Here is a 13807-nt window from a genome sequence, read left to right on the forward strand (position 1 = left end):
TGGACTCATCTCCTGGTACTGTCCTGTCCCCTGCTCTTGCAGCTTGACCATTTGGACCTTCTTACCTTTTCAAGAACAGCGTACCAAGGCCCCTCCTGCCTGTTGGACTTTGCCTGTTAGACTTTGCATTTGCTATTCCCTCTGCCTGGAATGCTGTTCCCCAAGCTATCCTCATTCCTTCAGGTCTCTGCTCAAATATCTGAGAGGCCCTTATTGACCTCCTAACATGAAATAGCAACTATCCCTTGCTCTGCCCAGCCCCGCATACTCAGCACTCCCCAACTGTCATATCAGGCTTTAATTTTCTCTGCAGCCTGATAAGATATATTTATTTATTTGCTGTTGGGTGCTGTCCACTAGAATGTAAGCTCCACAAGATCAGAGACTATTTTCTTCTCTGTTGTATTCCCAGTGTCTAGTAGGTGCTCAATAAACATTTGTTGAGTAAATAACTGAATAGAGAAAAACATCATGGGTAGAGGGGCTTACCTATGGCCCCCCTTCTCCTCCTCCCTGGCCCCAGAGTCTGCAGGAAAAAGCGTAGCCAAGTAGCCAAGAGTTGGATGCAAAATTCCCTTGTAAGAAAGCCCCAACCCTGCTAAGCCTAAAATCAGAACCACAGAATGCCCTTCCTGACCTCCCTATCTCCACTCTGTCCACAAATATCATGTCTGACATGACTATATAGCTAACATGTAGATAGCATGTTCATTGGTTCTCATATTGCCAGAAGATGGTTATCGAATGAGAAAACTAAACAAACGAACCGGAGTGAACAAATACTTAATTGAGACACACTATATATCAAGCTCTGTGTAAGGCACGAATCATGCATGATCTCTGGAACAGAGAGCTCACATCCTGGGGGAAAGACACATAAACAGCTGAAGTTCACAAAATGTGGCAATGACAAGACAGAGTAATGCAAGGACTACAAGAGGAGGCAAAAGAACTGTACCCAGCTCCTGGAGGTGACATGGGGCTGAGTTTGAAGGATAATGTGTATCAGCCAGACACAGAAGCAGATGAAGGGTAGTCTCTGGAGCAGAAAGAGTGTTCAAGTTCAAAGGTAGAGAACTGGGTCTCATTCAATTCATGTTGCCTGAGCCTTACATTGGCTGATGTGCAATCATAGTGCCTGTGTATTCTCAGAGCCTGCCATGCTGCCTGGAGTGTAGGAGGCACTCAATAAATGTTGAACGAATGAAAGATTCCTTGTCGAGATGCAGTTCTGCACCCTCGCTTAAGAATTTCAGCACCAGAGAACTGTCAACAAAGAAATGTCAACAGAGAAATGACAACAAAGAAAAGGCTTTGAGGTTGTTTGTTCCCAATAGGTGTCCTCAGATAAAAGTCCCCTAGGCAGGGACCCACCCCCAGGAAGGTGGACACTATTAGCCAGTGTCCTGGGGCCAAGGTGCTTGGGCATTGGGAGGAGCATTGATGGGCTCCAGAGGCAGTAAAGGTGCAGATAAAATTTCAGGTATTAAAGGGTTAACAAAAACAGATCTCAGACTGGCTCTACTTCTGGCACTATGGGGAGGCTTATCAAGTACCCCATTCTGTGGTGTGCCTGTATCGATCTCCCAGGCTTAGTCTCCCTGTCTCTTGGAACCTCAGGCAGGCCCCTTCCAGGATTATGTTTTAAAGTGAAATGCAAATCACCTGGAGGCGGCTTCCTGCTTGGAAGAAGTAAAAATCAATTCTGTTTTCATTAAAGTGATATTTGGACACTGTCAAATGCTCTCTCATCTCAGAACACGGGGTGACAGACAGGCTGCTGGTGTCAATTACATAACCGAGACAACCAGTAGCAGTGGGCCATCTCATCAGGATCAGACACTCCTCTGAACCCCTCCCGAAGATACCCAAGAGCAGCCTCATCCAAACCAGGCCCGGAGCTGGCCTCCCCTGGTCCTTGTGGATGCTTGCTTGCAAGGCTTTCCTCCCACATGCTCTCCTCTTTCCCAGACCCTCCGGAGCTTCCCCCATGGACTGTCCGGGACAATCATGACGCCAAATGAAATTAAGAAGGGAAATCTGCTTTGAGAGAGTTTACGTCATACAATACATTCTCAAAGTAGTTAGGTTGGTCTTATTTAAAATTGGGAGTTCTATGTTATCCCTTCCCTCTGTTAACTGAGATAACTGAGGATTGATTTTATTTATAGCGTCAATTATGAAGATGGAAATTAATCCTCAAATGGGGCATTTGGGAACTCAGCTGTCAGGGGGCTCAAGGGAAACCTGGGCAGAGCATAAAGGGTCTTCCCCAGTAGCACAGGAGGCTGCAAAGGAAAGCCATCCTCAAGCCCTGACAGCAGCTGGGCTGTTATTGTTCTTGTGTGCTTAAAGTATTCTGAGATATTAACTAAACGGTAATAATTGGTTCCAGGAGATCTCTCCCTGGAGGACACCTGAGTAACTCATCAATGAGGTGCTGGGAAAGCAGGCAGAGAGGGCAACCAGAGCAGGAAGAGTGGATGCCTTTACTCCGCGTATCAGCTCTCCGTGCATCAGTCGGCTCTGCCCTGCAGAAGAGCTGGAGACAGTCCCGCTCCAGACTGGAAACAGGAACTCAGGGAAGGACCAGGGAAGGGAGTGTCTGGAGAAAGGAAGAGGTAGATGTCTACTGGGAGCTGTTAGAAGCAACTGAATGATGGCAAGATATTGGTCCTTGGTATTCCATGGCCACTTGGGACTCTGTAGAGTAAGAAAAAGATGGACTTTCTGGAATGGTTGAACAAGGCTACAACTAACCATGAATGTGGTCAGGACAGAAACTAGCCATGGAAAAGGGAAAAGTTTCCAGGGTCAAGTCAGCAAAACGTCCAGCAAAGACAAGATGATCTCCACAGTACTGCAGGGCAGCCCAGGGAATAGATCAGACACCAAGTAAACGCTGCTCTTCTCCCTCCTGGGGGACCAGGGCTGGGGCAGAATACATACATCTGAGGGGGCTTCAGGCTGTGCAGGCTCAAATCTCAGATCCACATTCTAGAGAGAACAAGTAGGTCTAGAAGGAACTGAGAATAGTATCAGGTCAAGCAAATGGAAGAGTCACTCCATTCACACTGGTTCATCCATTAAAAGCATTTTGCCAAGCACTTGCTATGTATAACCAAGCAACGAGCTTGGTAATGGTGTCAACTGCCAACTCAGGTCAAAGTCAAAGTAGCCTGACCCAGCAATGAGCTACACTAGCCAGGATAGAGGGAAAGAAAAAGGTTGCTTTCTCATTACTTATCTGAGTTTAAGGAAGACACTACTAAAGGTTTCCTTTCTTGCCCATTTGTTTCTCCTCCCAGAAGCTAGACATTTAAATGCATGGGGAAGGTAAAACAAACTTGTTCATTGTCAGATGTGGGGTGAGGGAGCCCACCAGGTCCACATTCAGGGAAAGCATGCTTCTCCCTAATGCAGGCACCCTTCCTTTCACCCTCCAGCAAATCTACCAGTGCCCTCCCAAGAAAGTAAAAATGAGACCAAGATAGTCCACCTTGATGCTGGACTTGCCCCTTAATCTACAGGGTGAATGATAAAAGAAGTCAGCGGTTTCCCCAGAGCATTAAAACATGGATTAATCGCCATTAATTTCTAAGGCAGTATTTAAACTGCTCAGAAGGAAATGCTTTATTTTTAAAATCTCCGTGTGTCTGGTACAGTGCCTGACACATAATACTCATTGGGCTGATGCTTTCTTGACTGGCAATATGACTAGAAGAGAATATCACACCCTGAGGCCATAATAAAAAAGTAATAACCCTGAAGGTCTGATTTCTACCTAGGGGACCTGATGGCATGGGAATGAGTAGTAGGGTGAAAGGAAAAAGGGCATTGGAGCAGCCAGATTGGTATCTGAAAATTAGTTCTGCTCCTTATTAGCTACATGACTATGGAAGTTTATATAATCTCTCTGAGCCTCAACTTCTGCATCTTCACAGGGTATAGAATTTTTTCCAATCTTGCAGGGCTGTTGTAAAAACTTAAAGAGATAATATATGCAAAGTTCTTAGTACACTATCGACATAGAGTAGACAATCATATGCTGTTATACTACTAATAAAAAGCAATGAACAGGTGGTTATCAGCATGCCTGCTTTCCTCCACATGGCTATCCTGAAGGATCTCTCTGGTGTCATGAGTCCCATCAAGGGGCATCTGAGGGCACTGGGCAATCAGAGCCACATCAGGAGCTTGACTAGAAGTAGAAGTGAGGTGTTTGGCCACGGGTGAGGTCCCCTTCAGGAAGGTGAAGGGATGGCTAGGGTCAGCCTAAAAGGGATAAAGATGACCTCCTGACAGCACAACCTCTCCAGCCCATTTTATCCCCAGAATACCCCACTGCGCCAAAAAGCCCACATCTGCCACCTGAACCAAGAGAAACAAGGTCAAATGACCAAACATTCTTACCCACTCTGGGTGAGCAGCCATTTGAAGTGTGTGTGTGTGTGTGCGTGTATGTGTGTTGGAGTGGGAGGAAGGGGCAGGGTGGTTCTGTCAGACAGATGAGAAGTAAAGGGAATGCCTTAATCAAATGTGGCCTTCACAAATGGATGGTGACACCCTTGCTCTTCCCCTTGCTACTCCCTCCCTCTCGTGTGTGGCAGAATGACAAATGTAATCATTTTAAAAGTTCTCATCACCTGCTCAGTCATTCCCAATAAGCATATGCAGCACTATGGAAAACCCGACACTACTGCCTCCGGGTTTCGGCCAGGAAAAAAAAAAAAATCAAATCACCAGGACACCACCAACCAAACTGTCAAAGACAAAATAAAAAGCTTCATGAATTCTCCATCAGCAATATAATGCTTCCTGGCCTAAGCAAATATAGACCCAGTATATGAATTGTGAAGGGATTTTGCATTAAGCTCCATGGTTTCTAATAGCTGAGGCAGAAACCCCTAAGAAATCTATGTTTCCATAAAGCCACCTCTATTGGCTCTAATCCTGTTAGGGTGAAGATTAAAATCTCTTTCCTGAGCTCCCTTCCTCTGATGGAAAGCTTCACATCCCAGCATCATGGATACATTTCTGTGACCTCAGCTGGAGAGGGGACCTCAGAGAGACAGAATTACCATGACCTCCCGGAGCACCTGTCCCTCCTTCTGATGTCCCTGCTTCTGTGTCTGACCACATGATCCATTCAGACCATCTCACAGTCACCCAGGTCATTCAATCACTGACTCAGACTAAGAAAGCAAGACCGATACTGCTTTAGAAAGAAAGAATAAACCAGGTGCCTCACTTTGCGGAAAATCCAGGTTCAGAGTCACTTAGAGAAAGTCTGCTCAGAGCTACTGAACCCTTGAGTGTCTGTGGCAGCACAGGAGAAAAGCACGACAAATGGGAAAATGGCCTGCAAATATACTACAAAGAAAAAATGCAGAAAGGATCCAAAAAGAGTGCTCTTGGTGTCTTCTGGTAATGGACATCCGAACCCTCCGAACTTCTCAACCGTCTCCTCCCTCCCCAACCACTGCCCTGACCTTCCTCCCAAGCAGCCCCTATATGCACAGATGCATATATGAATGCAGACATCACCTCACCCCGAGACTTCACACGCACACAAGGCATGGCTGAAAAAAGAATTGGTGACTTAATTTTCTTAGTTCTATAAAACACATGCCCCTACCTCAAAAAGAAAACTCAATTCCCATCAAGCCACCACCCCCAGATTACTCATGGGCTTTCCCCTTCCGATATAGCAACTCCCCTGCCCCACCACTTAGGTAAGGGACTCCCTCCTCCTCTCCCCATGGTGACACCATCAAGACTTCAGAGGTCATCCAGCTGTCCTCCAACCTCCATCCTGGTTTCATCCACCAGTGCTGACTTACCCCAGTGTGGTCATGGTGACAATGGTGTACCAAAATGAGGCAGGGATGCTTGTGAACTTGCTGGCCGAGGAGCCCTTCTCGGCATAAAACATCACAGTGGCAAAGATGATGATGGCCATGGTGAGGGAGAAGAGGAGAAAGCCCAGTTCCGAGGCACAGCTCTTCAGGGTGTAGCCCAGGATCCGCAGGCCCTGGGAGTGGCGGGAAAACTTGAAGATCCTGAAGACGCGGAAGACCCGGAGCGTGACGAAGGCGCCGGACACGTCCTCATTGTTGGTCATGACCAGGCCGATGTAGTAGGGCATGATGGCCACCACGTCGATGATGCTCATGACGCTGCGGATGAAACGGTAGCGGCTGGGCGCCGCAAAGAGCCGCAGGAGGTACTCCACGGTGAAGATCATGACGCACGCCGTGTCCAGGCAGAAGAAGGCCACCGAGTAGCGCTCCCCGCAAGGCAGCTCCTTGCTGCCCGGGACCGTGCCGCACGGCACAGTCTCCACCACATTGGTGATGACCGAGACGGCGATGAAGAAGCCAGTCACGTAGTAGAAGACCAGGGCCAGCGTGCTGGTGTGGGGGTTCTCGAAAGCCCGCCACATGGTCTGGCGGAAGCTGAGCGAGGGCATGGACTCCTGGTTGTTCTCCGAGTCGTTGTCGTCCATGAGCCGCTCGGCATTCTCCCTCTTACGGTCCTTGTACTCCTCGTAGCAGCAGTCCCCGATGATCTCAGGGAGGATGCCGTAGAAGGCCAGCTCATCGTCGTAGGCAGAGATGCATTCGTAGCGCGGGTAGTGCAGCTTCCCCGTGCGGTAGAAGTTGAGCACGCAGCGGAACACCTCGGGGTCCCGGTCAAAGAAGTACTCCTTGGTGTCCTCGTTGAAGAAGAACTCCTTCTCCGTGCTGCCCAGCAGGGTGTCCGGGTAGCGCTCCAGCGTGGTCCTCCAGGTCTGGAACCTCCGCCCACTCACGTTGAGGACGATCAGTTCATCCTGCCGCTTGTTCTTGTCGGCCGGAGCCAGGGGCATGGGGCAGTTGGCCACCGGCATCCACCCGATGGCCGCAGCCCGGGCAAAAGGCAACCAGGCCGCAACTCCGGCTGCCATGGTGACTCCAGCTCTTGGGCCGGCAGCCGTGCGGGCACTGTGCACACCAGCTTGGAGTTAGTTCAGCAAACCCTGGGAGACAGGAAGGGAGAGAGAGAAGGGGTGAGTCCATATCCACTGGCAGGTAAGTAATGGGACACAGGAAAGGATCACTGGTGAGTGAAACGGCCAAAGTCTCCAGGGCAGATTAATAAAACTGAAATCCCCCCACAGAGAGGTGACTTGATTCTTTGCCATCCAGACACTGGGAGAACACCTAGCTCTCGGAGCTCAGCTGGGTGGGACTGCCAGATGTTGCTGACTGCCTAACAAATCGTCAGGTTCCAAGAGGGCTCAGGAGCATTTGGAGGGAAGGCCTCTTTAGCAGGAAGATCTGGCAAGATGTGGGTAATAATCAGCTCTGAAAGGTTATGGCGTTATTACCAATTTAAATTGGGAGAGGGTAAATGAGTTCCTATTAAATGAATTTAAAAGTGGGATAAACATGCTAATTTTTATTTCACTGTTTCACCCACTGGGGTAATCAGGAATGGCGTGTAGATGAGGGAGATCAGGTAAACAATTCTTTCTACTCCTCCCTGGTGAGGAGGAGGCTGGGGCTGCCCAAGTCCAGAAAATTCTCTGAGATTGCAGGTGACCACCAGGATTGGTGAGGTTCTGTCCCCAACTCCCATGGAGAAGGCTCTCCCTGACAAAGTGCTACTCTGTGGGACACTCAGCCCCTACTCCTTGCCCTAGCAACCTAGTATCAAATTTTTCCCCTAAGACCCTCAGAGCCATGATGGAAAGACATGGGAAAAGTTGTGAGGCCAGGCAGGGTCTCTTTCTCTGCTCTGTGAAGGCCGTCTTGGCTTCTTGGTTCACCTGACTTCGATGCATCGTCTCTTTCCCTCCCCAGAGGAAGCCGATCCATGCTCACTGCCGTCCCTAGATTCCTCTCCTCCCGTCTCCATCTGCCCACCATCCATAGCTCCCTCAGGTTATATAACAACATTCCTTCCCATGGCAGCCTCTCTCACCTGGCCCCCACTCCACCCTCAGAGATTTTTCCAGAGCCGGGCCACCCTGTCCCTTCACCTCTCTAAACCACACTGCATAAGCACTTCCCCATTACCTGTGTGGACAGAGGGAGCAATAGCACGGAGAATTATATTTGGCTTTGGGAAGCAGATTTACCTTTCCAAATCTGGCTTTTAAAAGATGATAGTGAAATCGCTCTGCAGTCCCCAAATGTATACCATCTGTGGGAAGGCATGTGGTGACACAGAAACACACGTAACAGAAATTGGAAATTGTTTGGGGTTGACACACTCATCTCCACTAATCCTAAACTGATCACACAGAACAAATCCTAACTCAGAATTATTTGGGCCCTCTAGAATTCAGCTGCTGTGATTCTATGTTTAAATAAATGAGGAAGAGGTGAGTCTTGGAAAATTTTTCCTGTTACACGAAGACTTGTATAGGGAGTCGATCTTCATCTCTCCCTATAAACCTGCTTCACCTTCTCCTGACTCCCAACTCTTCGAGGTTTTTCAGATCTCTACCTCCCTCAAACTCCTGAGCTGCCACTGGACTTTTCTGCTCAGATGCCTCTGAAGTGGACAGGTTTAAACAGAACCTGCCTCCTTGTAAAAAGCTGCTATTCCCTTTTCTTCACGACGTCCCTAACCGCAGGGCTGTCACCTTGACCATTTTTCTCTAAAGAGTTGCCAAATAATAGGCAATAGCTCTTACTGCCCTCATGAAGGCCCAAAGTCCCTCGGGCCTCCTTCCCATGGACCTTCTTGTTGCTCACTCTCACACCCCACCCGGTTTCTCCTGTTCCCCTGAAATCCATTCTGCTCAGTCTTATCTCCCTAAAGCAAGGTTCTGATTGTATGTTACCCCATGACCTACAAAATAAAGTCCAAACTCCTTGGCCTGGCATTCCAGTATTCCCACTAATAGATCCTAGCTTCATACTCCAGCCCAATGGCCCAGGCACCCGTCCTAGTCTCCAGCAATAAGACCAAGACCTGTTCATGGACAGACCCTGGGGAGGTCTGCCTCTGGACCACTCTTCCTTCTCATGAGAATATCCTTCCCCTAGACCCCTCCTATTAGAATCCTACCTATTCATCACCCTCTCTGTGATGCCTCCTCCTCTCCCCACTATGAGATTCTCTTCTTCCTTTGGGGTCTTGACTCGTTGTTTGCCCTCTTCCCTAGCACCTATCACCCCATAGCTAGGATTACACATACTTTATACACTATTATTAATAATGACTAACAATTGAGCACTTACACTATGCAAGGCATTACACTAACTGTCTCCCATGGATTATCTCATTTAACCCTCACAGCAACCCTAGGAAGAAGAGTCTGTTGTGTCCCCCATTTCATAGATAAGGAAAGCTAAAGCTTACTGAGACGTAGCAGTCTAACAACCCCAAAGCGGCAGAATAGGGATTCCACCTCAGGCAGTCTGCTGAGGGCTGACGGTGTGCCAGGCACAGTACCACACGCTTACATGGAGCATCTCAAGAGATCCCACCAACAACCCTGAGGAGCAGACACCACTGTAGGCCATATTTTTCTACAAAAGAAAGATGAAGCATAAGGAGTTGTAATAATTGTCTAAAGGATGTAATAAGTAGGCAGAGCCATTAAAGCCAGGCAGACTCAATGTGGAGTTCAAGAGTACAGCCAGACCACTCCTCAACCTTCCCTATCCCACACTAAGCTCTTTTGGGCAAAGGCCGAGATGCCTCCACTTTCATATCACAACCCAAAAGGCAGCACAGTGCACTGCATCAGTAGGTGCTTGAGCTGGGACCCCTGGTTTTATAGGTGCCATTTTTTCCCCATCAACTTTACTCTATGCCTTGCTAATATATTTCAGGGGTTGCCAAGGGTAAGCGTTCTGTCTCCAAACAGAAAGTAAAATCTGAAGACAGAACTGAATCAAAAGAATCCAATTCAAGTATCTGCCTCTGACTCAGTCAAGTTTTCTAAAGAAGCCAATCTCTGCCTCAGTTTCCCCATCTGCATGCTAAAGGGATTTGTCACAGGGCCCTTTTCTCTCTAATAAAGGGAGGTTGAGTCAGATGTTACAGAAGATAATAGGAATGACAACGACATTTCCTGTAAGTGTCACTGCTCAGAGAACAGAAAAACAGCACAGGCCTGATGAGCTCCTGATTACTGGAACCGAGGAACTGAGGAAAGAATGGAGGTCGTTCATGCATGGCAGTGGGTAATTCACATGCTACTGATAGAAGAGTCAGGAACACATCCTGCATTGTATTTCTTCCTAGAAGAAATTTACCCTTCTAACTATACTTTGTTTAGGATTAGGAGACTTAGTAGTTCCTCAGCATGTACTTAGATAGGATTTATTTCTAAGGGGCAAGGGATGTTTGAGAAGCAAGCCCACAAGTTCAACTCTGTTCACAGGTGATTCCAACTCAGAGTTGGTTACATTTATTGAGCACTGACAATGCTCTGGACACTGAGACACTTTTACACACAACATTTAATTTATTCCCACTAAAATCCTATGATATAGGCTTTTCTGCCCAAAGCTTACAGGTAAGGAGAAGGAAGTTCAGAAGTCTCCTTCAAAGTGGCTAAGTTCTATGTATATATAGGAGCTGACAATTTTCAAATAGACCATTGATCACCTCACTGCCAAATGGCTTTCCTGATCTAGGCATTGCCCAATACTGATATTCCCAACAGAAGACAGCAAGATGCAGAGACTCCTTTCCCTATCTTCCCCAGGCAGCAATGAGCAAGGGCTCATGAGGCCTTGCAATTCCAGTTTCAATCCCACCCTCAATTTGTGAAAGCAAGCCATGATCACCCTCTGGTGCTCAGAGTCCTTCTCTGTAAATTGAGAATTGGACAGAAACATGACAAAAGACCATTTGGCTCAAAGGATCCCTGATTTCGCTGGATCCAGGATATCAAGTCTGTAACTTAGGTCTCATTGAGACCTCTTAATGACAGTCACCCATGCAAAGAAGGAAGTAGAGCATCTGGGCTTGTTGCTGTGAGGATGGAGTTAGCCTAGGCCTCAAGGTAGCAAAGGGAGTTCTGGGAATTCCTGCTGAGGTTAGTGCTCTGCACAGGGCACACAACTTGTATCACTTGGAACCCAGGGGCAATTCAAGGCCTGGTCCACCCACAGACCCTTGGCCACCTTCCTAGAGAGTAAAGGAGACCAAGTTCCCAGACTCTCAGCCCTGGACCTTTGACCCTTAACATCCTGTTTCCTCCCAGAATAAAGCTCAGAGAGGCAGAATCTTGAGGGGGTTCAAGAGGCAAAAAGTAACAGACCACTGAATTAGAGGCACCCTGTGGAACCCTGTGTGGCCAGACACAGATTTCTGCCCCCTGAGAGGGTGACGCCCTTCCCCTTTCATTCTCCTAGTCCTGCTCTACCCGGATTCCCAAGCTTTAATACCTGCCCCTGCCAAGCTGAGTCTCATCACCCTCTCCTTTCTATCCTAAGCCAATCTCCAAAAACTGGTAGTGTTTTACAAACTGCTTTCAGATGAATAATTGAGAGCTCAGGAGAAGGAAAAATTAACCCCTCCCTATCTTGAGACCATAAAAGCTTCTGGTCCCAAGGCCAAATGTTCACCCCATGCATGAATCCAGGGCAATCTTCCTAAAGAAGGCCAAGCAAGCACCAGCCTGTCTCCAGAGGCTCAGCCACTGTTCCCCTGGTAAAACATACCAAAAAAGGAGCAATTACCCCATTGTTACTTTCTCTGTGTGTGGGGGTTGGAGGGTGAAAGGGGAGGACAAGTGTCCCACCAGACACCATACCCAAGGCCACACTGGCCATATCCACCCCACAACCCTGCAGGAATGACCCACTCAAGTAGGCCTTCTCCATGGCTTATACAGCAGGGTTCGCACCTTGACAGGAACCAACACCTTCCGGAGCTGGCCTGGGTATGAATTCCTGCAACAGGCACAACAGTGCGGCCCCATTTCCAGCCAATGGCACTGCACATGCCTCAAATGCCAAGGTTTTACTAGGACGTGGACGCCTTACAAATGAAAAATCTGAAGCTATTTTGTTTTGGCAGAAGAGTTTGACAGTGGGAAAGATAGGGGTGGGGCAGGCTGGAAAAGAGACATTCAAAACAGGTAAGCTCTGAAATGAAAAAGGTGACAAATCCTGGCAAAGGGAAACATTTTCCCCTGCTGTAAAAAGTCAGTTACTCCATTAAACAGCTTCTGTTTTGGAGATAAAAGGCCAAAAGTGGGCGGAGTGACCAGACAGCCTGTCCTGGGGTTTGACACCTAGCTGAGTACAGGCATAAGGCAGCAAAAAAAGTCATGTCACCAAGGTCTGTCCTTCAATGACCTCAGTGGAGAGAGTCTGGAAAGTTACTTTCCACAATCTCACATCACATCCCTTAGCTCAGAATGGGTCTGGTCTGGGGGCAGGGGAAGGTGCCCATGACCCAGAGGGCTTCTCCTGTGTTCACAGGATTTTGGTAGGCAAAGCATGAAACTGACAAGGTGAACCAAGCTGGGGATCCTTGGGGGACAGGCTTGGGACACACGCACAGATCCTCTTCTCCAACAGTGCCACTCCTAGGCTAGCCAGGGCACTTTCCTGAACTCTTTTTCTCCAGCCTCCTCAAGAGCAAAAGGGAACAAGCTACTAACCTCTTTCTCTGGAGGGGGGTGGGGTCCCTTGTATACTTGCATTTTGTTGCATTCAAGTAGAGACAAGGAAAAAATAAACACATCAATTCCCTTCCTGTGTGCCAACAGGTCCACATGGGGAAATGTACACATGCTTTGTATTGAATTCGTGCACACCCAGGAGCCTTTCTACAGACAGTAAACATACAGGCTCCTTCGAAGTAAGGTAAACAAGGCATACATTTAACCATCACGTACATTCATGCAAAATACAGCAACGCATGCCTGGTCTTACAAACATCGCATTGTGCCTAGGACCCCGAGAAAGTTCAGACGCTGTCTCTTAAGAAATACACGGACCCTTTTTCTTGCTGTGCGATTTCAGGTCTGGAACCTCAGCCTGTTGCTGACATATCAGGGCTGCCCAGGATAAAAGCAGAACATCTTGGATCGTATTCAAATGTCGACACTAAGCAAGCGCAGGAATTTAGTTGAGTCCAGGTAACTTTGCCCAGTCCCTTCCCGTCCCCCACCTCCAATGTAAACACCTCGCAAAGTGAGTCTTTCGATCCCCCTCCCCGGGGCCTCGACGGCCCTTGGCGTCACGTAGAGACCTTTCCCAGAGCTCGCGGGGTGGAAGCGGCGTCGGGCAGGACCAGACGGACTGGCCCCCAGCCTCTGGTAGACACACCGCCGGCTCGCCGGGCTGGAGAACTTTGCGAAGCGCCCCAAACCGCTCCCGGTTTCCACTTTCAGCCATTTCTCTCCTTCTCCCCTCACCAAGAGCGGGGACGGAGCAAGCCTTCGCCACCTGTCTCTGGCACTCGCCGAGGGAAGACAGGCCAATGGAAAGAGGGCAGAGGTTCACACCCCACCCCCGAACCCCAGCGCCTGGCTGCCCGGAGGTGGCTCCATAGCCCGAGGGAACCGACGCCCCGGGCCGGCTGCCTGCTCCCCACGGCACGGGCCCCACCCCCAATCCTTCCGGCGCCCCAGCGCCCACCCACCCGGGCGCGGGAGTGGGAGGGTGCCGCGTGGGCAGCCGGAGCAACAGGCGTGGGAGCAGCGCTCCTCGCACTTCCTGGCTCCAGAAGGCTCGGTCGCGTCCCTCTTACCTTCTGCGAAGCCAGCCCGGGCCCCGCGCCCGGCGCCCCGCGCGCGCGAGGAAGCTGCAGCCGGGAGCCGGGGCCGCGGAGGCGCCGAGCG

The 13807-nt window shown here is 49.2% G+C and overlaps 1 protein-coding gene across 6 annotated transcripts in view; it reads right to left on the bottom strand.

Moving 5' to 3' along the window:
- Nucleotides 1-13804, bottom strand: part of KCND3 (potassium voltage-gated channel subfamily D member 3) — a 217322-nt gene extending 203518 nt beyond the window's left edge. For 2 of the 6 annotated variants that reach the window (XM_017869690.1, XM_017869694.1), the window contains exons 1-2: nucleotides 12962-13544; nucleotides 5844-7021 (exon numbers count right to left, since the gene is read on the bottom strand). In XM_017869690.1, the coding sequence (XP_017725179.1) occupies nucleotides 5844-6949 (1106 nt within the window). In that variant the 5' untranslated portion in view covers nucleotides 6950-7021; nucleotides 12962-13544. The other 4 variants (XM_017869693.1, XM_017869688.1, XM_017869691.1 and 1 more) reach the window with 3 other exon arrangements.
- Nucleotides 13805-13807: the final 3 nt, after the last annotated feature.

The sequence above is a fragment of the Rhinopithecus bieti genome, unplaced genomic scaffold, assembly GCF_001698545.2.
Source record: "Rhinopithecus bieti isolate Rb0 unplaced genomic scaffold, ASM169854v2 scaffold_3040, whole genome shotgun sequence".
NCBI lineage: Eukaryota > Metazoa > Chordata > Mammalia > Primates > Cercopithecidae > Rhinopithecus > Rhinopithecus bieti.